The sequence below is a fragment of the Pagrus major genome, chromosome 7 (genome assembly GCF_040436345.1).
Source record: "Pagrus major chromosome 7, Pma_NU_1.0".
Lineage (NCBI taxonomy): Eukaryota > Metazoa > Chordata > Actinopteri > Spariformes > Sparidae > Pagrus > Pagrus major.
The window spans coordinates 3945685-3971837 of record NC_133221.1 but is presented as its reverse complement, the minus strand read 5'-3'; the positions used below and the strand labels follow the sequence as shown (position 1 = coordinate 3971837).

The 26153-nt window shown below is 41.4% G+C and overlaps 1 protein-coding gene across 1 annotated transcript in view; it reads right to left on the bottom strand.

Moving 5' to 3' along the window:
- LOC141000135 (XK-related protein 7-like) overlaps window positions 1-26153 on the bottom strand; it is a 68699-nt gene that overhangs the window by 2621 nt on the left and 39925 nt on the right. Inside the window, exon 2 of the mRNA XM_073470765.1 lies at window positions 4278-4477. Within this exon, the coding sequence (XP_073326866.1) occupies window positions 4278-4477 (200 nt within the window). The remainder of the gene's footprint in view (window positions 1-4277; window positions 4478-26153) is intronic.

The following is a 26153-nucleotide window of genomic DNA, read 5'->3' as shown; positions in this document are numbered from 1 at the left end:
GAGTTGGCTGATTCATGACTCTCAGTTATTAAATTATAAATGATGAAAAAGAAAAGGTTGGGAGGTCATCAAAAACATCTTATCAGATATCAATTTTAACCACAAGTACTAAAGTTGACAGATATTCATCAACACATCTTTTCCTGGACAACTGCCAAAATCACACAACGGGAAAATGACCTCAGCTATCTTTTAGTGCAATTAATAGCTGGCATAATGTATCAAAATGAATGAATGATTACTCAATTGATGCTAAAATGCTGGTCTAGCATGTTAAAATGACTTACCAGTGGTAAATATATAATAAATATAGAATACCACCACAGCATAGAAAACTATTAGCTACAAACACACTGAATAAGAATTTTTTCCTGAACCAGTTCCTACTGAAGTCAAATGATGATTAGCCTGCACACGTAACTGTGGAGCCTGCAGCGAGCGGCCCTGAGCACAGTTTAACACATTAAACATTCATGTGTGTTAATCATGCAGTCTTGTCTCAAATTAGCCATGAATCACACTGAGAGGGCATTAAAATTTGAGCAGAGAAAGAGCTGGGACGACTTTTTAAGAGCTTCTAGATCTACGTTATTTCACGGAGAGAACTTGCTGGATTATAAACTTTTTTTAATACTTTTATATAAGACGTTTTGGTAGCAAACAATTTGTAGTGGCCTGAATGGCAATCAGCTGCTGGAGTCAACTTAAATTTAGACAGGTGCAGCTGACATCATCGGCAGTCCTGATGGTAACCAATGACCTTGCAGATGCTGACTTGTACTCCTATTACTGTGCATATAAGTTCAACCTTGGACATGATAGACCACCGCATTCTTGTTGACAGGGTGAGACACCGAGTAAGGGTTTCTGGCAGAAAAAAAGAAAGTAAAAGTCTGTTTGAATAGGTGAACAGGTCCCTTCCTTGGCCAAAATTAGATTTGGGGTGCCTTAAGAGTCAATTCCTGTTTTATTCTTGGCTATTTTTTGGCGCCATTTTATTCCATTTATTTTGTTATGCTGATGACAAACAGCTATTCCTTACAATAAAGCCCACTGATCTTGTTATGCTACATTTTTTGACAGTTTGACAGTTATGCTGGCTGCAACTGATGTAAAGTCCATTCGAAAGACTGCCCTTCACAAAGACTGACTTAGGAGTTAGGACCAGATCTGTGTCTGGTTCCTCTTTTACATCACCTACGAAACCACTGTTTCATCATAAAGCTCACCCTGATTTTAATCAGTTTAATTTACACTCACACTTATTTTTCCCATTTTGTCCAGTCAATTCAAACCTCCATAGTTTAAGGCCTTGTTTTATTCCGTATTTCATTGTGCTTTGGCTCTTTGTTTTAAAGCATTTTTGTGACTTTTATTTAATAAAAAAATTCATGGAGCCTTATTCTAAATACTGAAGCTCTCTATTTTACACAAAAGAAACACAAGACAAAACAACACAGAATACTCTGCATGCAGCATAATCTGCTTCTCTGTTATCTATCTGTATTAGTATGTTCATGGTACCAAAACATTGCATAATTCACTCCTGCGGTTTCATGTTGTTGTCGTCCTTAAAGCCCCAGAAGTTAGTCTCTTAAGCAAGTAATTACTTTGCCAATACTACATTCTGTCCTACAAAATATTGTGTCCCCAATGAGTGCAATAAAGAAGTGGATTAAGCTGTAGGAGATGTCTGAGGAGTTTCTCAGGATGTTTAAATACAACATTGTTTAATTGATATATTTCTCTTTTTATATTCCTGAGTTTACAAGTTAATACAATGACACAATAAGCTTCCTGGAAAGCAGCTTAAGGAAACAAACCAAAGCAGCTATACAAGAAATAACCCCAAAACAAAGGGGATTATGGGTAGAAGGAGACAGATGCAGTTTGTTATGTTTGGCATGTTCGGTAAATCCCAGCATTTGGAGAAACTGGAACCAACGAGTGTTTGGGGATTTGTACTTAACAGATGACTTAAATGATTAATTGCCAGTGCCAATAGTTGTTTAAATTGATTGATTGGTTAATGGATTGATCAGTGTGCCATATCAGCACTCAGGTGATTTAGGCAGTGTGGGAGAGTCTGTACTGTATAATGTATAATGCCTATTAACAGATGGTAGGCTGCCAACATAGACGATGTGTGTGTGTGTGTGTGTGTGTGTGTACTGGTAGTTGTATCTGTGTGAGGACCTGGAGAGAGAAAGCGGACAGCTTGCTAAGTGAGGACATTTTATCTGATCCTCACTTCTTCACAGGACAGTCTGAGGTCTACGACATGGTTTAGGGTTAACACTAGAGTTATTTATAGGTTAAGGTAAGCAGAGAGGAAATGTACAATGTCAGTGAAGATCCACACAAGTGTAGAAGTAGAAATATGTTTGTTTAAAGAGTAATTACACCCAAATGACACGTTTTTAAAGTTCCCACGTGGGGGAAAAAATCAGGGTCTCTAAAGTTTTTGAAAACAGACATGGATCATTGAAAGTGCCTGAATTTATATAGTTTGTTCAAGAAATTGAAGTTCTTTCTTTGAATTTAATGTAAGTAAATAGGCTATATGTTCTGCTGTCTACATGTGTCTCCTGTACTTGCGTCGTTGTTTTACATGCCACCTGCCTCGAGAAAGTGTGTGCACGAGTGGTTAAAGTCAAATAATACAGTTTGTGGCAAGCAAGAGAGAAAACTAATGTTAAGTAACGTTCATGGACCAGTTCTGGCCCCATGTCATAGAAAGTTTCACAGTCCACAAAACACTGTTGGAGCTTCACAGCGAAGTAGTGTCGCAGTATTCTCTGAACAACTGAAAAAAATAACCTAAAATGGCTCCATACAGCTCATCTGGCATAATCTAATACTCTCGAAGCCAAAATTGATTTGATAAGACATTACTTACACCTTTTTTTTAAGCTGAAATCTTCACTGTAGGTGCTAAGCTAAAAGCGTTAGCGCACACCCTGTCGGAAGTGGGTGCACAAGCTTGTTTATTGGACTACAAACACATGGAGGTGACTAGATAATGACTGAATTTTCAGTAAGGGAGCTGTTATTTCAAAGCCTGCTAGTTATTATTTTTAGAAATTCTCAGTGTTGTAACAGTAATTAACCTAAATATGTGTCTCAAAAGTATGCCATTATGTGTCCTTGTATTTAAGGAAATTAGGCCTGGAAAGGTCTGGGAACAGTCCTTGAATTTGATGTTTCAAAAGTTGTGGGAATCATGTTTTTTTTTTTTTTTTTAAACTTCCATCTGCCGTAGTAGACGTCATGCCAGGTGCTCTGATGACCAGCACTGCTGCCGTGCTACACTGAGCTGGTATGATCAGTCAGCGTCTCCTCCTAGAATGTAACGGGGGAATAATTTATAAATTTGGGAATCCACATCACTTAGTTTGAGCTTTTCTGTGTGTTTTTGTAGGTTTCGTGTGTGTTCTGGGACTGTGTGTTTTGTACGATTCAGATATGTGTCTGACACTTGACTTCTGCACTGCCAGGTGTGTGTGAATGCTGAGAGTGTACAGTGTGTGTGTGTGTGTGTGTGTGTGTGTGTGTGTGTGTGTGTGTGCATCTGAGGGTGAGAAAGAGAGAGAGAGTGAGAGTGTGTGTGTGTGAGAGAGAGTATGTTTTGTTTTATTCATCAAAGGCCAATCTGCTTCTTGTAAGAGGCACATGAATAAAGCATAGAGTCTCCTACTGATATCTGTCCTCTCTCTCTCTCTCTCTCTCTCTCTCTCTCTCTCTCTCTCTCTCTCTCACACACACACACACACACACACACACACACACACTCCATTCATTAAACCTTACTCTCCCTCGCTGCAGAAGCCTTTGTAGCGATCAGAAATGGCAGATAAAATCTAATAAAGTAAGTCCAATAAAGGAGATAACCATCAGTTTTCTGAAAGGATAATTCAGTCTTATTACAACTTGCTCTCATTTTCATAATTTTCATCAGTAATAGGAACATTTTCCTGAAAAAAACCTTTCACTGCTTCAATCTGGAAACATGGTGACATCACTGAAAAGAAATCGGACTGCTCAACTGTGCTAACACACAGTTTTAGTTTGCAATGATGGATTATTACAACATTTCAGGATTTGAACCTCCACATAAAGTGTTTTAAACAATCTGAGCTAGATTAGCTGATCTGACGTCATTATAGGGACATTGCTGTGTCCCAAAATTCTAGTGATTAACTTGGTGAGATACAGTTTTATCTCATCAATCAAACTTTACTAACTGCTCTCCCTGACGTGTCACACTTGTCGCTCACCCTGCAGAGGGAGGACGTCGTTCCCGTGGATCATGATGCTCAGCTGGAGGACGAGCTGCGGAGCCGACTTCAGGAAGGCTTCCAGGAGGCGGAGCATGGTGATGTCAGCGCTCTCAAACATAAGTCGCCAGTGGAAGTGGCGACGGGGCCCGTTGCTGTGCCAACGGCTCTGGGCGCCCAGGTAGAGGGCGTGGATGTACCTGAGGGCGAGAAACAGAAACAGGTTGAGAATAGTGGTTAATCATCAGCATATAGTCGAATCCTGCACATTGTTCATTGTTCATTTTCCGTTGTAGTGCATTGTTTTAAACAAATATCTAATTTTGCAAACATATCTCAAAATGATGGCAATCTGCAACAGGTGATCGAAGTGAAAAGCCTCTGGAAATATGCATCTTAAGGAAACAATCACATGGAGCACTGTCCAAAAGTCTAAAAAATGTCTCACTGGATTGAAATCCCATTTGTCCTACAGTCCATTATAACAAAAGGTGCCTCGTTCTGCAAATACACACTTTGTCTTGAGTTTTGTGCCCTTAATATGTTTGTGTTGTGTTAGGGTTGGGGATTTGTTTTGTTGTTCAGTGTAAGGCTAGAAAGACTGACTATTCAGGGCAAAACCCCTGCAGCTTCAGCACCACGGACAGGGCCGGAAGTCACTGGACTAAAGACAGCAGAGAGTGTGAGCTCAACAGAGGAATATGAGTTTGTTTTATTGGACAAATGGGTGCAATGGAAAATGTTTGTTTTTCCTTGGGAGCAACAAAAGTTTTTAAACTACTTTTTACTTATGATAAGGAGTTTCCCTTATACGAATAGCACTCTTGGTCAGTGTGCTTGTTCTTTATGATTGTATCTGCTCGTGCATTTCAGTCTTGATATTGAGAGTTTAATGTCAGTGAGGCTTTTACCTGCTTAAATAAAGGATATTTTTCTTCTTATGTTGCAGATTTATATCTTCTCTTTTCCCAGTAACATAACGTGTGCACACTTCCATAAAAAGTATACTTGTACATATAGGGAGTCATCATTTATTCAAAAGTAAAAACAACAGGATGAACAGAAGCCTTGAGGCTTTTTCTTTACACTGAGGGGTTTGTATATGAGATACATCAATAATGCTGAAAACGCTCAGTTTCACTGGTGTAAACACAAACAGGTATAACAGTGTAACAATCTAAATGACAGCCTCCAGGAGAAAATATGAACCACGCTGCTCTCCTGGGAGGTAAAAAAACACCACAGAGTGTTTTGTGTTTCTCCAGGGAAACATCGCTGCCCTTAGCTGTCACCGTTCAACTCTGATGTGCTTTTATTTTGATGTTTTTTTGGTGTTGGTCACCAGGTTGCAGCGGGTCAACCGGTACACGATGGAGAGTAGCTTTGTGTTTTTTGACAAAATATTGATGTGAGGGGAGGAGGGCAGGGCTGCTCTCTCTCCTGCCGGTGCAGCATGAGGTCTGCATTAAAAACACACTGCTGTCGGTGAGGACCAGGAGTCGACTTTGATAGAAAAACACAAGGTAGCTGTTTGGAAACACAGGTATTATGACTTGGGGAAAAGTGTTAGAAGGCAAGTGTTGTTTCAGGCTGACGGTGAACAAGTGACACAACGCTTGCTGTAGATTTGTGACCAGTGTTTTCTTGTATTAGATAAGTTACCACCAATTAATGATAACAAATGGTTATATGTTGCATGTACGTACGAAAGTGGAAAACAAATCTTTATTTTATTTGTTTTTTCAGTTATGTTGGATCCCACCAAGGGTCACCAAGATTAACCTGCAGGTTCACAGAATCACTGCAAAATATGCTTCATTTCTGCTTGTAAATTGATGCGTTACAGTTCAAAACAAGTCAGTCAGTCAGAATATTTCAAGTTTCTCCACTGTAAATCAATTTGTTTCAAGTGTTAAAAAGTTTCATTTTTCCTCATTCTTTCTTCAAGACATTAACATTCAACTAAACTTGTTGAAACAGATTGAAATTCTCACTGTACCTGCAGGTTTTTTATGACATTTTTGAGAAGCTATTAAATGACAATGACTAAAGACATCTGCTAGAAAAACACTAAATTATTTTCAAACACTGCATTCGTTCATCTCTTCAGGTCTCTAAAAATCCCTTCAAATAGAAAAGGAAACGAAAAAGGAAAATTGCTTCTAACTCCAATGAGGTAATGGTCTTTGATGACGGGTCATCAAGTGCACTGACATCAGCGGTGATGGTGTTTCTGACACAACCAGGACCATCACTGCAACCGACCAATCACGCTTTAATGGATAGCTTTGCGACTCGGGGAAGTAGACCGGTAAAGAAAACAAACATGGGAGAAGTTACCTTTCCAAGCTTGTGTGCAACATTGTGAAAGGATCTATTTGAACCCAAACCATGTCTTCTTAGATTTAACCAAACAGAAACAGAAAGCTGAAAAGAAATGGAAAATAACAAGTGCAAAACTTCTAAAACCCGCTCAACCACAAGGTCTGCAGTTTTCATCGCTGTTTCGTAAATTTAATTTAATGATAGTCCCGGAAAAACATCAATTACTATGTTCTCAGAATAACACCAGGAAGGACTGATGCATCATGGGAGAAGAGGATGGCAGATAGTTGTAGTGGTACAACAGGACAGACAGGTTGTGGAGGAGAAATGAAGCTCGCTGGAGGAAAAGTGAGACGACACTCACTTCCTGTGCTTCTGCATCCCCAAGCAGATTTTAAATAGAGGGGTAAAAATAACCCACAGTGCACGCACACACACACACACACACACACACACACACACACACACACACACACACGTCAGCATATATGATGATGTTCAAGCCTGCAAAATACAGACAAGCATGGATACACATGTGTATGTAGTTGACACACACACACACACACACACACCTAAACACACATTTGAAATGTCTCACATGCACACACACACACACACACACACTGACAGACAGGCAGGGAGGCCAACGATGCAGCCTGGAAATCTGTAGCTCTGCAAATTATTTGCTGTCCAAGCACTGCTGGCACTCTTCCATTCAATCTCTATGTCTCTCTGTCTCTCTCTCCATCTCCACCTCTGTAATGCTCCTATTCTTCTGTCTCTGTCTCTGTGTCTCTGTCTCTCTCTGTCCTTTTATCTCTTTTATATCTGATCTCTTCATTTATCGGTCACCGTCTTGCCCTTTCCTGCTGCCTTTGTTCCTTTGTGTAGGCGGTGTTGGTGGGTCAGTGGGTCCACCACTTTGGTTCAGACTGAAATAACTCGACGACTGTTTGATGGTTTGGCGTCGCAGACGTGTTACCTTCAGGATGATTTAAGAATCTGTTCAAAACTTTCAATAAGATACCCACAGAACTAATGTCATCAATAGTAGCATGCTAACATGCTAAACTAAGACAGTGATCATAGATAAGAGCAGCCCATCCGGGTACTTTGCGCTTGCATCGTGACCCCGCCCCTTTTTGGGAGTAAAGGCAGATGCCCACTTTGACTGGCTGTAAATGGAAATGTTGAGGTCTTTGCTAATTAAATAGCATGAAGTAAGAATAACGTATTGATTTTTAGGAGCCCAAATCCTGTGGCTAGTCAGGCAAACAATTATGTTGTGCTGTCAATCTTGTCAATCTACAATCGGCGTCATCATACGGAAAAAAAATTAAGAAACGGGAGTTGATGACTGTGACGACCTTGTCCAGGTAATGTATTTCTGTCGTTAAGACATTTTATTTTGTCCAAAGAGACGTTACTGTAAACTAATTATATTCCTTTATGCTGTTTAGAAGGTTCATTATTCAGCTCAATTTATGAATTATTAATGTAAAAACTTCCTCTGCTCCTGGGGGGTCTTTCCAGTGAACAGACCGTTAAACCAAACTCCATTCAAAAAGCAAGTGTTTTATGGCTGAACCATGATTTTTCACAGTAAAAACTGTAGTTACACCATCACAGATACTCTTCTGATTGGCTTGGATTTATAGGTACAATCAGCACACGTCATTTACTCAGTCACATCACTAACTGACAGTGTTTCCCACAGACTGGCCAGTTTCCATGTTTACCATTTTCAAACTCTCTGCAGAAAACACAGATATCTTCTTTCACTGTCAAGAACAACACAGCCTGTGTTTAGGAATAGTTCCTGCTCTCATCTATGGTAAACATACTATGCTAAGGTTAGCATTTAGCTCAAATCATCACTTTCAGAGCTGCTAGCATCGCGTTTCTTCCCTCATCATCTCTTTTCTGTTTCTTTTCTGCCTTCTTGCAATTCATCTGTTTTCTTGCTCTTTTCTCTCTCACTTCTCATCTCACTCGTGTCTCTTTCATCCTCCACCTTTCCTTCAGCGTTTTCTCTCTCGATCCATCTTCATCGCTCTCTTTTTGTGTCTCTTTCCCTCTTTTTCTGCCTCCTTTGCTCAGCTTGTTATCTCTCATTTTGTTTCTCTCTCAATCCAATTTCATGCAGCTATTGTCTTTCTCTCTCATTTCTTTCTCTCCCTCTCTCCATCCAATTTATTTTGCTCTTCCCTCAGGCGTTCTCTCTGCCTCCAGCTTCCAATCTATCAAATCTATATGAATCCTCTCCTCCTCTACTCCTACCTACCTCCATTACTCCTCTTTTCTCCTCCCCTGTGTTCTTTCTACTCCTCTTTATCCTCTTCCCTCTCTCCTCCCACTGGTCCTTCTCTCTTTGCCTCTGCTCTCCGCCAGAAACTCTACTATCTGCAAGGCCACAGTTGGACCGCTGAGACCCTGAGCATTTGTAGAAAGAGCTTGTGTGTGTGTGGTGTGTGTGTGTGTGTGCGGTGTGTGTGTGTGTGTGTGTAGTCTTAGAGAATTGCTGCCAAGTGTGATGGTGAGCCAAGAATGAACCCAAGGAGAGAGACTCACACACAGAGAAATTAAACTGTTACACACACTTCATTTAAACCTCTTTTAAGTGAATATTACAGGTCAGCGGCTGAAACGCAGCGAACAGCAGAAAAAAAAAACAGGAGGCAGAAATGTATAATTTAACTGAAGTCACCAGAAGTAGCAGCAACATGAGCGCAGACCAGTCAGGAAGCGTGTCCCCAAAAATGAAACAACTTGCAGGATTACTTCAGAGAATGAAGCACTGGAATGTAACTAAATACATTCACTCACTCAAGTACTCGGCTGAAGTACAAATCTGAGGTACTTGTACCTTAATATTTCTTCTCCTTACACTTTGTACTCACTACAACTGTTTTATTTTACACATTTATGCACACAAAACGTACAAAGTGCAGCTAAAACAATAAGCCAACTAGTTGATTGGCAGATAATTAATTGGAGAATATTCTGATAATCACAAAAATATCTCAATGCCAAGGTTCTAGCTTTATGAATATCACATTTTTTTGGTTTTCAATTTAATCATTTTGATTCATCATTTAAGTATTTTCGAGGTTTGGAGATCTGTTTGAACGAAACAAACTTTAGGCTCTATATCTCTATTTTCAGAAGTTTTACAAACAAAACAATCAGCTGATTAAAGGAGAAAATAGTCCAGATGAATCCATAATCAAAACCAGCATTACTACCTCGTGGTTGTAAAGCCTCTGTGCAGCAGTCAAGTTGAATCATGACCAGAACATTTTTTGCAGAATATAACTTAACATAACATTTTATCCTATTAGACATCTGTATGTCAACTTGTATTATGCTTGCTGACTTAATTCTTGAGTTATGGCCAAAAATGTGACGAATAATGGACAGACGGACCCGAACACATGATTCTGGTGCTGTCGCCAGTGTGGAGGCATAATAATAATAATTATATGCAAAAGAAATAAAAATTAGCTCGACCAACTACAACAATAAAATATAATCTCACAACTAAGCAACAAAATATACAGATAAAAGTTTGTTTTAGAGACTCAGCCCTATTTCCTCTGATAGCAAAGCTTGGTCCATTTAAGTTTCCAGCGTGGACTCGAGAAGAGACAGAAGACAACTGTCCGAGGATCTCAGTGTGAACAGGATCATAAGGGATTAAAGGGTCTGAAATATAATCTGGAGGCCACGACGATCTTTAAAGATGATCAATACGATCGTAAAATCGATTCTAAGACAAAAAAGGAGCCAGTGACATGATCAAACTCCTCAGTTCTGGTTAAAAATTTAAAAAAAAGACGTCATCATGTGGCTGTAAATGTTTTAATAATTAACCTCCTCTCAGACTGTCTGACACGCAGATTTGAATAATGACTTGTGGGCATTTTTGTTTTTACGCGTTCGATCATTATTGTCACCGCTATGACATCAATGCGCTGCAGATCTCACATCATTACGGCTCATTGAGTCGAAATTGATCAGCGAACACAGCGAGAGGCAATAAAGAAAGGTCAGGAAACAGATTTTAGCGTCAGTCGTAATTAATGATTTGTTTACCTGAAGGAACAAATGAGACTAATAATAACTCTGATGATAACAGAGGCAGATAGGAGGCCTGTTAACCTTAAATCACTCAATCATTTCCTGACCATTAATTTTCATATCGCCACTCAGTAGACTAACGACTTCTCCGTATGTTTTCTGATGTCATAACTCTGCCTCTTAACGGCGGTGACATCACGGTGATGTCAGGCCACGACTGTAAATCCTCCATCGACGAGAGAAAAGGAGAGCGGGGGGAGGGGGGAAGAGGAGAAAACAAGCGTTTATTAATAACTCGCCCCTGCAGTTGATCAAAGACTCGACTGGAGTTTCTGACCCGCCCCCTCGTCAGTCTCCACTGCGAAAAATTGGTACCAGGCTTTTAACGAGCGGCTGATCTATTAGCTTGACTCACAGGCACAGCAAATTTTCTATATATCCTGCAAATTGTTCAGCTGTTAACAGCAGGCAGACACACACACACACACACACACACACACACACACACACACACACACACACAGCTCTTTAACCTTCATCACTTGTCTGAAGAGACTCTCAACCTGCCCATTATCACGCCAGCAATCAGTGGCATTTATTGCCTGTGTGTGTGTGTGTGTGTGTGTGTGTGTGTGTGTGTGTGTGTGTGTGAGTGCGTACATACATACACACTCATGATCAAATGTCTCTTATGAAACACATTGTGCTGCTTCTCACTTGTGATTGGTTGACTCACATCGGAGCTGTTGTGCAATAAGTGAGAAATATATAAAGAAAGATGGCGATGTCCATGTTTTTCATTTGACTTCCTGCCTTTGTAACGTGGACCAGCAGACCAGCAGACCAGCAGCTCGCTCGGGGGTTATTTTATGCTACGCTCGGGCTGCTGCTGCTGCTGTGAAGTTACAATTAAGTTTTGTAGTAAAGATGCACAAATGACATCCTGTTTGAGCTGTCATTTTACGTTTCTGCAAACCGGATATGTTCAAATCTGTATGTGTGTTTTCTATAATATGTGTCATATTGCATTGGAAGTGGTTTGGATGGCAGTGGTGTTAGAGCAGGGGGGGATCAATCCCCCAGGAAGAGCACCAGGATTTCAAATCCACTTTTATAGTGGCCAAGCCATGTAATTATGTCACCTGATGCACTGGGGCCTAAGAAGACTTTTTCCCATAAGCTCACATTGTAAAAGCAGTGGCTGCAATTTACAATTAAAATTTGAATCATTCAGCCCAAAAAAATTTGGAAAAAGTCTCGAAGAGCCGCAAGATTCAATCATTTTATCTCTATTCCAGTTAGCCGGGTGCTAAACTGAAAGTTAGCCGACTCTGAACAAGAACCCACATCAGCTTTCCTGCTCAAGTCTCCTCCTTATCACGTCTTGTCCTGCACCACAGCTTGTTGGACAAGTGACCAAACAAGTACACTGCTAACGTCAGTCTGCAGGGTAGATATTGTTTGTCATGATTTGCAGTCGTGCATCAAAGACTCCATAATAAAAGCTGCTGTATTGCTCCTGAATAGCTTAAACTTATCCCTCAGAACAGATTTACAAGGCGTAGAGGCTGAAATGTCCCACTATGAAATGACGACCCTTCAGACTGACGGTGTTCACATAAACGGATGTGTACATACATTGAGTACATTTCAGAGCCTGTACTTTATTACTTTTACTTGAGTAAAGAAGTTGAATCAGTCATTCTACTTTTACCAGAGTCTTTTTTTAAGTATCTGTACTTCTACTTGAGGAAAGGATGTGTGGACTTTTGCCACCTCTGTTCAAAACCCTCTGTTTGAAGTGTGGAGGCCCGAACACTCTGCCTGACCCCTCTATCCCAGAACTGGGACATCCTTCTCCCAAAGGCTGAACATGCAAAGCGGAGGGGCAGGACTCAGTGGCAGGGCCAGTATTGGGACCAGGTGTTGAGTGTAAAATATGGTGTTGGGACACACCATCACACACTTTGTGATAAACACATCGACCAGAGCCGATGATCCACAGGGATGCATGAATATTTCAAGTAATTAACATCAGCTTTGAACGAGAGAGGAGCAGTTTATATCGATTCAAGTTTCACTTTGTCTCGACGATGTGTCTCCTGTGTGCACCGAACACATCGAGTGCTGTGAGCAAAACAACAACAACAACAACAACAGAATTTAATTCAGACAAATTATCCAAATCTACGATGTCTTAATTAGTGGGACTGGGACTCGGCTGCAGAACTCACTTTCTGATTTACGTCTACCTATAAACTGTTAAACCCAAAGCAGCTTTAGAAGTGCAGCGGTGCTACGGAGACGCACAGGCGTACGTCACTGTGTCGGCATCATGGCAGAGCGTGAGCAGTCGTCCCCCACCACCACCACCACCACCACCCCCCGCCCAGCAGAGATGAAAAGCCCCCTGCAGTGGGTGGATGGAGGTTAGAACAGTCAACCTCCTGCTAGTCTGTGAATAATGCAGCTGTCAAAAAGCTCAAAATTAAACACATTGAATACACGCAGGACAGCCGTGGGCACTGCAGCACACACACACACACACACACACACACACACACACACACACACACACACACACACACACACACACACACATCGACAGACATCTATGTACACTGCATACACACAAGCAGGAAAACACACACACACAGCCAACTATAATCCCATACAGGCCCATTTACACATGGAGGAAAATAAACATACAGTACTAAAGTGGTGCTGTAAAACCCAATTCAAAGATAAATGTTTATTTCCAGCAGATTGCATTCAAACACTTTTAACTTCATTTCCTGGATCATCAAGATGAGAATCAGGATTTTGAGAATTCATCTCTAATTCAATGTCATCAACAGATTTAAAACTTCATGTGAAGAGTCCGTCTAACAGAACTTCACGCTTGCCTTGATGCAAGAACAACACGTCAATTAATGCAGCAACTAATCATCATCATATCTGAGTTATTAGATGTTGTTGTCTTGTTCAAGTCTGCAGTTAAAGGGACAGCCCCCCAAGAAACTGACCAGTCACATAGTGCACGTGTGTTCTGTTGTATTCAGAGAAATGTAATCATGACGGCCCGGTCGCCAGAACACTTAACATTTCTGCAAACCACTGATCCGTTTCACATTTATACATGTTATACGCGGGCTACCGCATTTCTACAACATGTGTCATCATGTTCACATTAAATGTTTATGACCTGACTTTCATGCCGGGTGGTGATGGTGGAAACCACTGAATGTTTTTATGGAGGTCTCAGGACAATTTCCAGCTGTTTGTGACAACAACGCCGGGTATTTTAACCCTGACCCAGTGGACGCTGTGCCTAAACCTGACTGGATCATAAGCAAAGCATTGAACCTAAAGAAACATAAAGTTGCTACATAAAGAAATGCAAAGGTTCAACATATCTGTGGTTTTTCAGAAACGTACACTGCCAATATTTATTCTCACGCTTGGGTTGAATCATGATTAACTGAGCATGACTTTTTTATGACTTCATCATGTTTGTGGTCGTTCAAATAAAGTGGTGTATATCCTGTATATTAACCATTTGTTGCTTGAGTGATGTTTAAATGTTTTATTTTCCAAACTAAATAATTGATCATTTTTCCAAAAATGCCCTAAATAAACAGAAGTACGAGCAGTTCGTCAAAATAAAAGCCTGCTATTCATGTTTTTATGTGCACATCTTCTTAATATTGCTCCATGGACGAGTTAGCAATAATACATATGCAAGACAAGACTTTCAAAATAAAGCTTGCTGACAAACAGTTCACATAGTTTGACATATTTTGACATTTGGACTGTTAAAGTTATGATTTGGTTAAGTTTAGGAAAATTTCACACTACGGGATAATTTCACTTACTGGAATAACTGAATTGTTGTTGGTGGAGTTGCATTGTGGGTAATGTAAGCAGCAAGTTTTAACAAGGAAGAAAAATGTGTGGAAAAAAAGACGATATTTTTGGTTTTGCTGCGTCCAAAAACGGTGGTTTACTAAAGACTTTTAGAAATTGGAGATAATTTAAATGTTTGGCTAACCTGTAATTACCACGAGCGGCCACAGAGGTCACTGTTTGGCAGCAGATATGCTGGATGCAGATGCAGCGTGAGGTCAGGAAGTGTTACTGATGTGAACCTGTTAGTGACACAAATACATTCAGCTCCTCACAGGCTGTGACCGGTCCTGTTGGGCTGAATTCTGCATATCACAACCCGAGTTCAGACTGATGTGGAGCCAAAGAGGACTACAAAGCGTGGATCAGATATCCAGTTCACGGGATCCTCTGGTTTTTTTTTTCTGGAGGATTTAGATCGGCCCATAGATCTGCAGCGAGGGTTGAGCCACAAACAGTGAGTGAGTGTTTGTATGGAAGCCCACACAGAGCAGAAATAATGTCTCCTCTCTGTCTGTGTAGAGCTCAGCTGTCAACACCGACCTACTTAGACCGCCACGCTGAGAAAAACCCAGCGCGGAGAGAGGAGGATTATGGGAGAGTGTAAAGGAAGGATAGAAAGAGAAAAATGAGAGGAAGAAAAAGCAGAAGGGAAAGAAAAACAGAAGAAGAAGAAGAAGAAGAAGGTTAGGAGATAATGTGTGAGGGAAGAGAAAGAAAAGAAGAAGAAAGAAAAATACAAAAAGGAGAACGTGAGAGTGAAAGTGACACAAGGAAGGACATGATGTTTGTGTGTATTTGAATGTGTGCATTCATGTGTGTGTGTGTGTACAACAGAGGTGAACGACCATTGATCGCTGCTGCCGAAGCTGCCGAGCTGCTGATCAGATAAGATCACGCCGAGCGCTGAAGTGTTTAATTGGGAATTGTTTGTGTGTGTGTGTGTGTGTGTGTGTGTGTGTGTGTGTGTGTGTGTGTGTGTGTGTGTGAAGCGGGTGATGTTATCACTTAACTCAAGGGCTCAAGTTTGATCTTCAATCTCTCTCTCTCTCTCTCTCTCTCTCACACACACATCCGTCATTCAGGAGTTGCAAAATCCAGAGGCGTCGCTCTGCTGTGTAACGACTTCAAGGAGAAAACGAGGAGGAAACAGGAGCAGAGGGGAGGAGAGGGAGAGGAAAAGTAATCGCGAGAGGTTAATGAGGAGGAAAGAAACAAGAATGTGGAAAAAAGAGGAGGAGAGGAAAATAAAAAAAGGAGAGCAGAGGAGGTGATATAAAAGAGGGAAAAGGGAGGGGAGATCAGAGATAAGAAGGGAAAGTAAGAAAGGACGGGAATAAAAAGGAGGAAGGTGAGGGAGAGAATGGAAATGAGGAAATGGGATTGGAAGAGAGAGAACATGAGAAAATACAAAACTGAAAGAGTGAAAAAAGAAGGGAAAGAGAAATGAAATGAAGCTGAAGTGAAGAAAAAGAAAATCCGATCAAAGGAGAGAAAAGGGAAAAGAAAAGGAAATCAAAATGAAGGAAAGGAAAAGGAAACAAAAGAGGGATGGAGAAGGAGGGGAAACGAGACTGAAGAGGAAAGAAAAGTAAAGAAATGAACCAGAAAGAAAGAAAGGATGGGAAAAAACAGAAACAAAAGTAAAACGAGGAAAGAAGAAAGGAAAAGGATAGAAAAAAGAGATGGAGAAGGAAGGGAAACAAGACTGAAGAGGAAAAGGAAAAAGAAAAGGAAATGAAGAAAGAAAGAAAGAAACTGAAACAAAAGTAAAATCTTGAAGGGAAAAAGGCTTAAGAGAGGAAAGAGAAAAGGCAAAGGAAGAAGGGATACCAGGAACTCAACGGCAAAACTGAGGAGTCAAATAGAAACCTGAAAAGAGAAGATGAGGAGGGAGGAGAAAAGGGTGAGGAGGTGATAAAGAGAGGTGAAGATGAGCAGATGGGGAGAGAGGGGGGGAGAGGAAAAGGAGGGGAAGAGGTGAGGTGAGGAGATTTATGGCGTGAAGAAAAGGTAATGAAGGGAGAGAAGAAAAGGTAATGGAGGGAGAGAAGAAAAGAGGAATGGAGGAGGAGATGATCGGTGAGCCGCTGCCTTCGCTGATCAATCACTGTTTATGGAACAATCAGAGAGGGGGAGAGAGGGAGAGAGAGGGAGAGAGGGAGGATGGATGGATGAGAGGGGGAGATATTTATTACACAGAGAAATAAATGATAATGGAGCAGTGAGAGAGAGATGGATGCTCCGAGTCAAACTCTTACTTCTTCCTGTCTTTTACTTTCTATATTTGGCTTCTTTTTGTCCGTTTCTTTCCTGACTTCCTCGTCTCTCTTTCAGCCTTTCAGGAGCTCAGACCTGAATGATGACGCCACCCTTTCCCCCTGAGAGCAAGTGAGCCAATCACAGCAGGTGGGATTAAAAGAAAAAATGGAGGCATCATCTTCCTTTTCCAGTCAAGACTCTTTAGTTATTGTCCTCAGTGACTTTAAAAGGTCCGGTCTGTCAGATTGAGGGGATGTAGGAGGAATGAAACAGGCAGAAATGTTTTTATTTGTGTAAAATCACCTGAAGCGTCTGTTACCTTAGATTGAGACTTTTGTTCCTACACAAGGAGGGAGTCCTCTTCCATGTTGCACCATCAGTAGGTGATTTGAGAAGGGACGCCATCCCCCTTGATCAGCCGCCATCCCTCTAAATCCTCCCTGAGTTCACTAATACCTGGACAGACCTGGGTTCAGACCCAGACGCCGTCCGATCCGAACCCAGACCTTTAACCCACTGAGCAAAAACACATCCGTCAATTTGACGTCTACGCCAACATTTAAAAGACTTCCACTGGAGATCCAGAATGAAAGTTCTCTTGATGTCCAAGTGGCGTCCTTACGCGGTTCAAAATTAAAGTTTTAACAATGTATTATTTTAGACATCGTTTCAACTCCAGTCACTGCTGCATGGAGTCAAATTTGGCCGTGATAAAAACTTTAATTATGAACGACAAGAAGCTCTTCAGACGTCTGTAACTGGAGTTGAAAAGACGTCTAAATGTCAACAGTGAACGCTGGAGAGACGTCTCAAAAAGACGGCACGCAAACTTTCTTCTTCAAACTCTCCAGCAGGAGTCGACAGAGACGTTGGATTGACGTTGATTGACGTTTGAGGACTCTTTCATTTGTGTTGTAACACAGATGCCTTCGTGGCGCCGGCAGCTGAAGAAACTCGCACAAACCAAGTGCATGTGTTGTAAATCTCACGTGATGCTACTCTGTCAGGCAATGGTCACTGGAGTCCATTCAAAGATTATTCAAAGATCTGCTGATTGTATGACCTGTAGCATATAGCAGCACAAGCTAATACTGACCATATGTGGAAAACACTGTGTAACACATGTTTGACTGGAGCCTGGTGATAATAATGTGTTTCTACCAAGGCCAGTGATCACGCCATATCTGGTGGAGTTACTTCCAGGCACCAGTAAAAAAACGAACAAGCCATACTCACATAAATATCCAGTTTTTCTAGATTAATGGCTATTAGAATATTTGAACATCATCATCAACCGTCCGTACTACTCAGCCAATCAAATCTGTGTATTGCCTTATGAATTGTGATTCGACAGGTGCACAGACAAGAGATGAGATGAGGGACAACGGTGGAGGAGGAGGGAACAGCAAAACCAGAGCTTTAAATCAAGAATGAGCTGAATGGACTCATATCGGAGGCAGTGGTGATTATTCAAAGTGCCGAGCATGTTTGGAGCAAACCAAATTAAGTTAGACATCGTGATATTCTGAAACAACAAGGTCTGTGGAGTAACCGGGTCATGATTTCTGGAAAGAGACATCACTTTTTCGGTGCTTTGAGCCCCACAAGCCGAGTGACATCATGTCCCATCATATTTGAGAGACGGCAAACTCTCCCCCCTCTCCCCCCTCTCCCTCCTCCTTTCCAAGCTTTTCCGGTTGTTGAGTCCTTCCTCGCTCTAATCTCCTCTCCCCTCTCCACCTCCTCCTCTCCCCTCTCCACCTCCTCCTCTCCCCTCTTCTCCTCACTATGTCTCCGCAGATTTTTGAAGGTCATTACTTTCAGAACATTTAATCACAGTAGGAAGCTGAGTTTCTGCTCGGGCCTCCTGTGGTTACGGGTCAGCCCCTCAAAAAATTTAAAAAAGTCGTTCCCAGATGAAAAAATCTGCAGCTCCCTGCAGCCGACGGTTCGATTCCTCCTGCAGCTCGATGAGATTGATTAAAAATGGTCTTTTTATCGCATTTATCAAAACGCTGATTGAACATGAAAAGAGCAGGAGTGGAACAAAAGAAATTAAATTAATCTCACAAGGGCCCAAAAGAATTAAAAAAGATAAAACATTAAATTAAGAGGGAGGGGAGTAAGAAAGAAGAAGAATTACTTCAAATAAAAAAAGTCTTCTGAAAAGATTTTAAACTCTAATGCTCGTACGTCTTCCCCCTAATGCTGAAGCTGCTGTGTAATCTTATTTATACTCTGTTTTTCTTGGCTCTATCTCAGTTCTTCTGTGGCCCAGTTTCCTCCAGAACAAAACAAACACACGCTGCATCACTCCACGGAGAGATTTCACCTGAAAGCACCTGAACTCTGTTACAGAATCAGTTATTTGTGATGCTTCACGCTCGTCTGCATCATTTTGGGGTCGAACGCCGGTGGTATTGAGACGTCTCCAGCGGTGAGCATTTGTGACGGCAGAAAATGTTTCATGGAAAGGAAATGTTCTTCACATCAACAGTAAATGTTGTTTTTTGTCAGAGTAAAAGAACCAAAGCTGCTTATTTTTTCCAGCAACAGAAAATTGAAAACACACAAAAAAAACAAGTTTTAGCATCTTGTCACGACATCGAGGAGAGTTTGGAGACGAAATCATTAAAAAGCTTTTCAGGGCTGTTGAGTCTAATTTTCTGTTTCTCTGCCGGTGATAAATGGGGTACTTTCACTGTCAGTCACTGACACACAGACTACAGTACGGCACTTATGAGTGAAACACTGAATGTTGTGTTTTTTTTCCTGCAAAACGTCAGGAATTTCATAAAGCTCCAGGTGCTGAAGGTCGAGGGTTTGTTAGCAACAATCAAACCAGCGATGGTTATTATTATTATCAACTTCATCATTTGATTTCTGCCTGAATTTTGTCTTAAAATGTTGTTTAATCATCGAAAAACATGAACGTGTAGGATTTTATGAACATGCTGGGACGACACTTCTGCCTCACAACAATTACTAATCACGTTAGCCGTTTTCACCTGAAGCTAACGTCTGCAGCCATAAATAATAACTGTTGCAGCGAGCCCAGCTAATCAGGTGTGTGTGCAGCAGAGTCAATAAATGCCTTATCGTAAAGCTGCCATGTGAAAACAATATTATTGTAGATTACAATGAACGTGTCAGGCACCGCAGACGGATAACTGTTCTGTTTTTGTGATGTTTATGTGTTGAAAAGATGCAGCTTTTATTTTGTAGACTGCTTTAGCATGATGATTGCATGAGTAAATAAAGGACTGAGAGGTTGATATACTCAACACAGACAACACTAATAAACCACAAAATAATATCAGGGGCAGCTCGTCTGTCGCTGGTTCCCTTCCCTCTAAACTCTAAAGGGCCGGCCAGGTGAGAAATAACGCTGTAATAAATGAAGATTAAAAATTAAGATCCAGTCAGTCGTTCCTCTCAGGTGAGGAATCACACAGTGGAAAAATAATGCATGAGATGGAAAATATCACAATATTCGACAGTCATCTGTGGTAATAACTGCACATCGTGACAACACCTTGCATCTAAGTTTAAAAATTCATACATCATTTAGTGTTTCGTGTTCGTATACGATGAGATGTGTTTAAAGTGATGCAGGTTGTTCGTCTGCTGAAGGTGACGCACGGAGGCAGTTCAGAAGAAATAAAAAATGGTGGGTAGTTCACCAATAAAAATCTGTTATCTGTGTGTGTGTGTGTGTGTTTATAAATATATATATGTGTCTGTGTGAGTGTGTGTGTGTGTGTGTGTGTGTGTGTGTGTGTGTGTGTGTGTGTGTGAGAGAGAGTGTGTGTGGTGTCTAGGACTTGCTGTCCAATATAGCTTTTCCCAACACGCCGCTACCATGGTTACACAGGGATATGAGGCGCCGCGGAAACAAACAGAGACGTTTGAGCACGCTCACTGCTGATCACCTGGCTGTCGCTCTCTCTCTCTCTCACACACACACACACACACACACACACAAACGCGCGCACACACACACCAGCTATAAATATCCATGTGCCACTCAAAGTAAATCAGTTGTCTATCCCCAAGCTGCTGTCCCACATAGCCACTCAACTGAGCTGTGTGTGTCAGTTTGTGTGTGTGTGTGTGTTGGGAGCGAGTGAGAGAGAGAGAGAGTGTGTGTGTGTGTGTGTGTGTGTGTGAGAGAGAGAGAGAGAGAGAGAGAGAGAGAGAGAGAGAGAGAGAGGAAAAGTGTTATTTTTAAGTCGAGTGTTTGAACGACAGAGCGAGGGGTAGAAATCCAGCGAGAGGAAGAAAGAGAGAGTCTGTGTGCGTCAGAGGAAGTGTGTATCTGTGTGTGTTTGTGTGTGTGTGTGTTTGTGTGTGTCAGAATAAACATCCCCCACAAGTGATGCAGGCACCCCTTCGGCCAATCAGTAATGAGTAAACAAACACAGCGCCCCCCTCAGGCCAATCAGAGCAGCCTCAGGAAAGCCGGGAGGAAGCGGGAACGACGCTCTGAAGTTTCAGATAAACTGCTCGACGTCACGTCAATTAAACCGATGATGGTGGCGCCCCCCTCAGGCCAATCAGGGGAACATCTGAAAAAGCTGGAATGGGAAAAATAGATACAATCGTCGAAAGTGCTGAAGATATTCGAGAGAGGGCGAAAAAAGCAAATGTTATTCTGTGTGTTTGCTTAAACTGTCCAGTTTCACTCAATTAAATTCAGGCACTTTCTTCCCTTTGAGCTCGAGATTCAGCCTTCATCTTAGTCTTTTGTTTTGTTTTCTTTGAACTACAATACCTTAAAGTGAATTCAAAGCTGTTGTTGGAGTACAGATTGTTGGTGTTTTGTGACCTCAAAATACTCCTGCCTGAGAGTAACAGGAAATAAAAAACTCATTATAGTTCATTATATAGTTACATATAGTTATAGGTAAAAGCAGGAAGGCCATCAGAAGGGGAACAGGCTTCCCTTGTTCCACAGTATATTTAGCTAAATATCAACAAATCCCATGAAAACACAAAAACCAACGACGTGTTTCTTTCAATACTTTCTGACTTCACCGTCTTTGGCACTCAGCCCAAAGCACATTGTTCCCTACTGAGTACATAAATCTTTAAAAACGAGTTGCAAACATGAAAAACAGTTGTCTTTTTCAAAAGTACAGCGGTTTCAGGAAATCTTACTTGACAGGATAACATTGTGTTTTTCGGGGGGGGGATTATTTTCAGCAGCGGATTAATACACATGTGGTGCTCCCCCTGAGTATTTACAGCAGCAGGATGATGTATGTGTGATTTTGGCAAAATAAACTTTAGCGTGTGTGTGCAATGTAATGAAGGAACGTGCTTCTGCAGACCACAGATACGACCGAGGTTGACATGTGTACCAAACGTGACATATCACGTTCACATCATATGCTCATCAGCTGACCTTCTCATCAGTAAGTGAAAGATGAGGGTCGTGTTATTACAGCTAACAAGGCTGCCAGACAGCCGACCGCAGTTTGAGTCACACCGCTGGACATTTTAAGGACATCTGGAGACGTTCCCAGCTGTGATTGTGGCGACCAAACCAGGCAAGTTTCGCCAAACCAAGACTTTTTCCCAACCCTGACCAAATGTCTTTGTGCGTAAACCTCAGCAGAGCATGAGTACAGCGCTGTGATAGGACAGAAACAGAAAATTTGACCTAAAGTAACATAAAGAAATGATCAGTTTTAATGTATCTTTTGGTTTTGAGACTCACTGATGTGTTTTTTAATAGTTTTTGGACAATAATGGAGATACAAGGCACAGAGGAAGAAGGTATATCAGGCTTTGATGCACATAGTGGGATACAATCAGTCACTTAATGGGATTTTTTTCACAATAAGAAAAATACAGATTATTAAAAAAGTATAAAGTCAGAAAAGCTATCTTCTCAGTTGGAGCAGATCAAGACCTCACTCTTTACTTAATGAAGTAATTAAACCGGAGCACGTTGTTCATCCACACAACAAAAAGTTGCTGCTAAATCTTTATCTGAACCACATAAAGAGAGTTTTTACTCAACTTTTCTCCTCTCTGCACTGATGACTTGTTTGTTTTGGGACTGACCTTTAAGATTTTATTGATTACTTTTCAAGTCCCTCGAATCACGTCAGGCTGCAGATCATATTTCAGAGTTAGGCTGCGTTCAGACCGACTCCAGCGATTAGTGTCCCTCCATGGCTCGTTTGTGTGATGTCATGGTGTGAACTTTAACATGAACATGTCACGAGGAGAAGTTAGTGATTGTTTGCACACGTTGACGGATTAAAAATAAAAGTAAACAACATTTTTTTTTTTTGGCTAACAGGCACTCCAAACACTAAAGTTAGTAAAAAAAAAAATCCACCCTGTTTAAAAATGAGACAGACTGTGTTTACTTTAATAACACAGAGCCTTTAGAAACTGTGCCAGACACCAGAAGTCACTGCAGTAAACCTGGTCCTCCACAGACGCGTCATATAAATGTGGTGGCCTCGTCCAATTATTCCTAAAAAAGCTCCACATCCCCACAGCCCTCGAATGCACCACGGCACAACAACAGGTGTCACAACCAGCCCTGAAGCAGACGTATTAAATTATATGTCGTAAAAAATAGACTTTGGTACGAGTCTTGACTGAGGTTATAAAAGATACAAGAGTGAAGAAGAGGAAACAGTGAATTCATCTTTCTGAAGACGGGAGCTGAGCAGCACCGGAGGGAGGCAGTTTGAAAGCAGATGGATGATGTGTTAAGTATACACTCAGGAAGACAGTAGTACTCAAAGTACTCGTCATTTCTTTCTGCCTCCAAACACTCTTTCCTGGCACATTTTCACTGTGTTCACCTTTAAAAAGTAGAACGCCATCATCTCTTTTGTGGAGATAAGTCAGCGGTGAAACTGGAGATGCTTGAATAAAAAACCGAGGCCACAACAGTACACACACACACACACACACACACACACACACACACACACACACACACACACAGCATCCTGACATGATATTTAGAAGAGCCACAGATGCTCACAGACACCCACAGTTCAGCATATAATGCTTTGAGCGTCGCAAAATGTCATTTTTCCCCCTCAAACAGTCGCCATGGATACTGACCCACATTTCAGCCAACACGACGATCTGCTGCTCTTTTACATTCACCTCAATAAATCCCCCCCCTCATCACCCAACGTGACCCCGGCGCGGAGGTTATGATGTCGCCGGTGTTGGTTTGTGAGCAGGATTACACCAAAACTACCGGACGGATTTCTGTGAAACCTGGATGGACGATGGGTCTCGTCCCAGAATAGACCCCATTAAGTTTCGGTGCGGATCCAGATAAAAGGGACGGGTCCAGGAATTTCTTCTCACTTTCTTTAACATTGAGATATTTCCATTAATTTCTCAGGGGTCAATGCATGGATCTTGATGAGCGGCTGGTCTCTGTGAGTGAGATCCGATTTGATGCAGATCCAAATAAAAATCAGGATCCAGCAGATGTAAAGGGGCTCAGAGGAACTTCTGTGTTGTGCTGGAAGAGACTGTCACAGAAAATCCGACCCACGTTACAGTCGGCTAAAAAACTGATTAATACATGATAATTGCTACAAATTGCTACATACATATGTTTTATTTGATATTGAATTACAGCAGACTGTCGGGCCTTTGTGGAGGTATGCACTCTACTGAATGCCACCTTTAATTTAAATCAAATGCATAATATGTTATTTCTGCCACTAGGGGTCGCTCAAACAAAACAAAAGACGTCAGCGTCATGGAGTTGTTGTCTTCATTGTCAAACAGCCGCCAATGCTGATTCGAATCTGACGTGACGGGACGCAGAAATGTTCTCGACGAGGTAACGTTCAAAGGTTTCATTCACGTTACGTTGACTTTAGCCCCTTGAGGCTAATGTTAGCTAGCAGACTACTGTTGACAGAAATAGAAAACCCGTGTTGATCGTGTCTCTGCACTCATCCAGACTCATTTAATCTTCTGCTTTTGTTTTTTTTCTCACTGCAACGTGGTGCTACAGCATTTCTGTTTACGTCTGCTTCTCCATGAGATCACCTGTTGGTTGAAGCTGCACTTCCTTGGGACCTCAGCAACAAGCGAGAGACTCCTGGCTTTATAGTTTGATTCAAGAATGCAAGGGTTTATTAAGTATTTACTCTGCTGGGAAGTTTTCATATGTTATTGTTTTTTTTGCAGTGTTTATTTAGGCGGGTTGAACTCTCAGAAAAGGTTCATGTGATGTAATCTCTAGAAAGTTATTTTAAAGGTGAGAGGGTAGTAACATTTTATTTGAGGTATCGAGTTGTTTGTGTTGTGTTTGGGTGGTTTGATGTAATTTTTGTTTTGTGATCAAATGTTACGATACATACAGTATTTTCCATCTCTAAACATCTCTGGACCATGTGTGAAGTAGGTAAGTATCCCCATTTCAACATGTTATCATGGTTTCAGTGTGTTTTGTAGATCCAAAAATGAAGCGATTAAAACAAAGATCATAACTCAGGATGAAATGTTTGATTTGATTTTCACTTTTACACCTTTACGCGTGACTATGTGCCGTTACAATGAGCTGTTTTTGTAGTGTTTGTTGTTTTTTTCCAGCAGGTGTTGCTTCTGTGGCGATTTTCATTTTGGAAACAAACTCGTGAAATGTTCAGCCAGGATTCGCGGAGGCGTTCTGGTGGCTTCACAGAGCGATTTTGGTTGTTAAGAAGAAGACGAAGAAGAAGAAGACGCTGCAGCTAAACTAACGGACGAGGGAGACATTTAATTCTCGTGTTTCAGACCGGAGACGCTCTGAGACGAGATGAGAAACTGCATATTTGTGAAACATCTTTTGATCTAACACAGTTTTATATCTTTCTGACACCCACTTCTTTACAAACACATAACTCAAAAGCTAAATCCTCTCTCTTTCACACACACACACACACACACACACACACACACACACACACACACACACACACACTGCTATCAGCTCTCTCAGCTCCAGCACTAAATACAGTCCAGTGAAATAAGATGCCATTAAACCATTAACAGCCTGCTGATTATCTCTGTTGTTCTGCTTCGGTCTGAATGTTTGTTCGTGTTTGTGTGAAAATGAGGTGTCAGCTGTGTTTTTTTACAGCGAGCTGACTGTTTTGCGTTTTGCCTCGCAGCGACGGGAAACACTTCCACCAGCAGGTCTCAACTTCTCATGTATGTGAAGCTCTTTCTGCCTCAGACATCTCAAGGTCTGGTGGAAATATAACGTCTCCAAACCGCCCATCATTTGTCATCCGTTACAGGTCGAATCGTCTCATC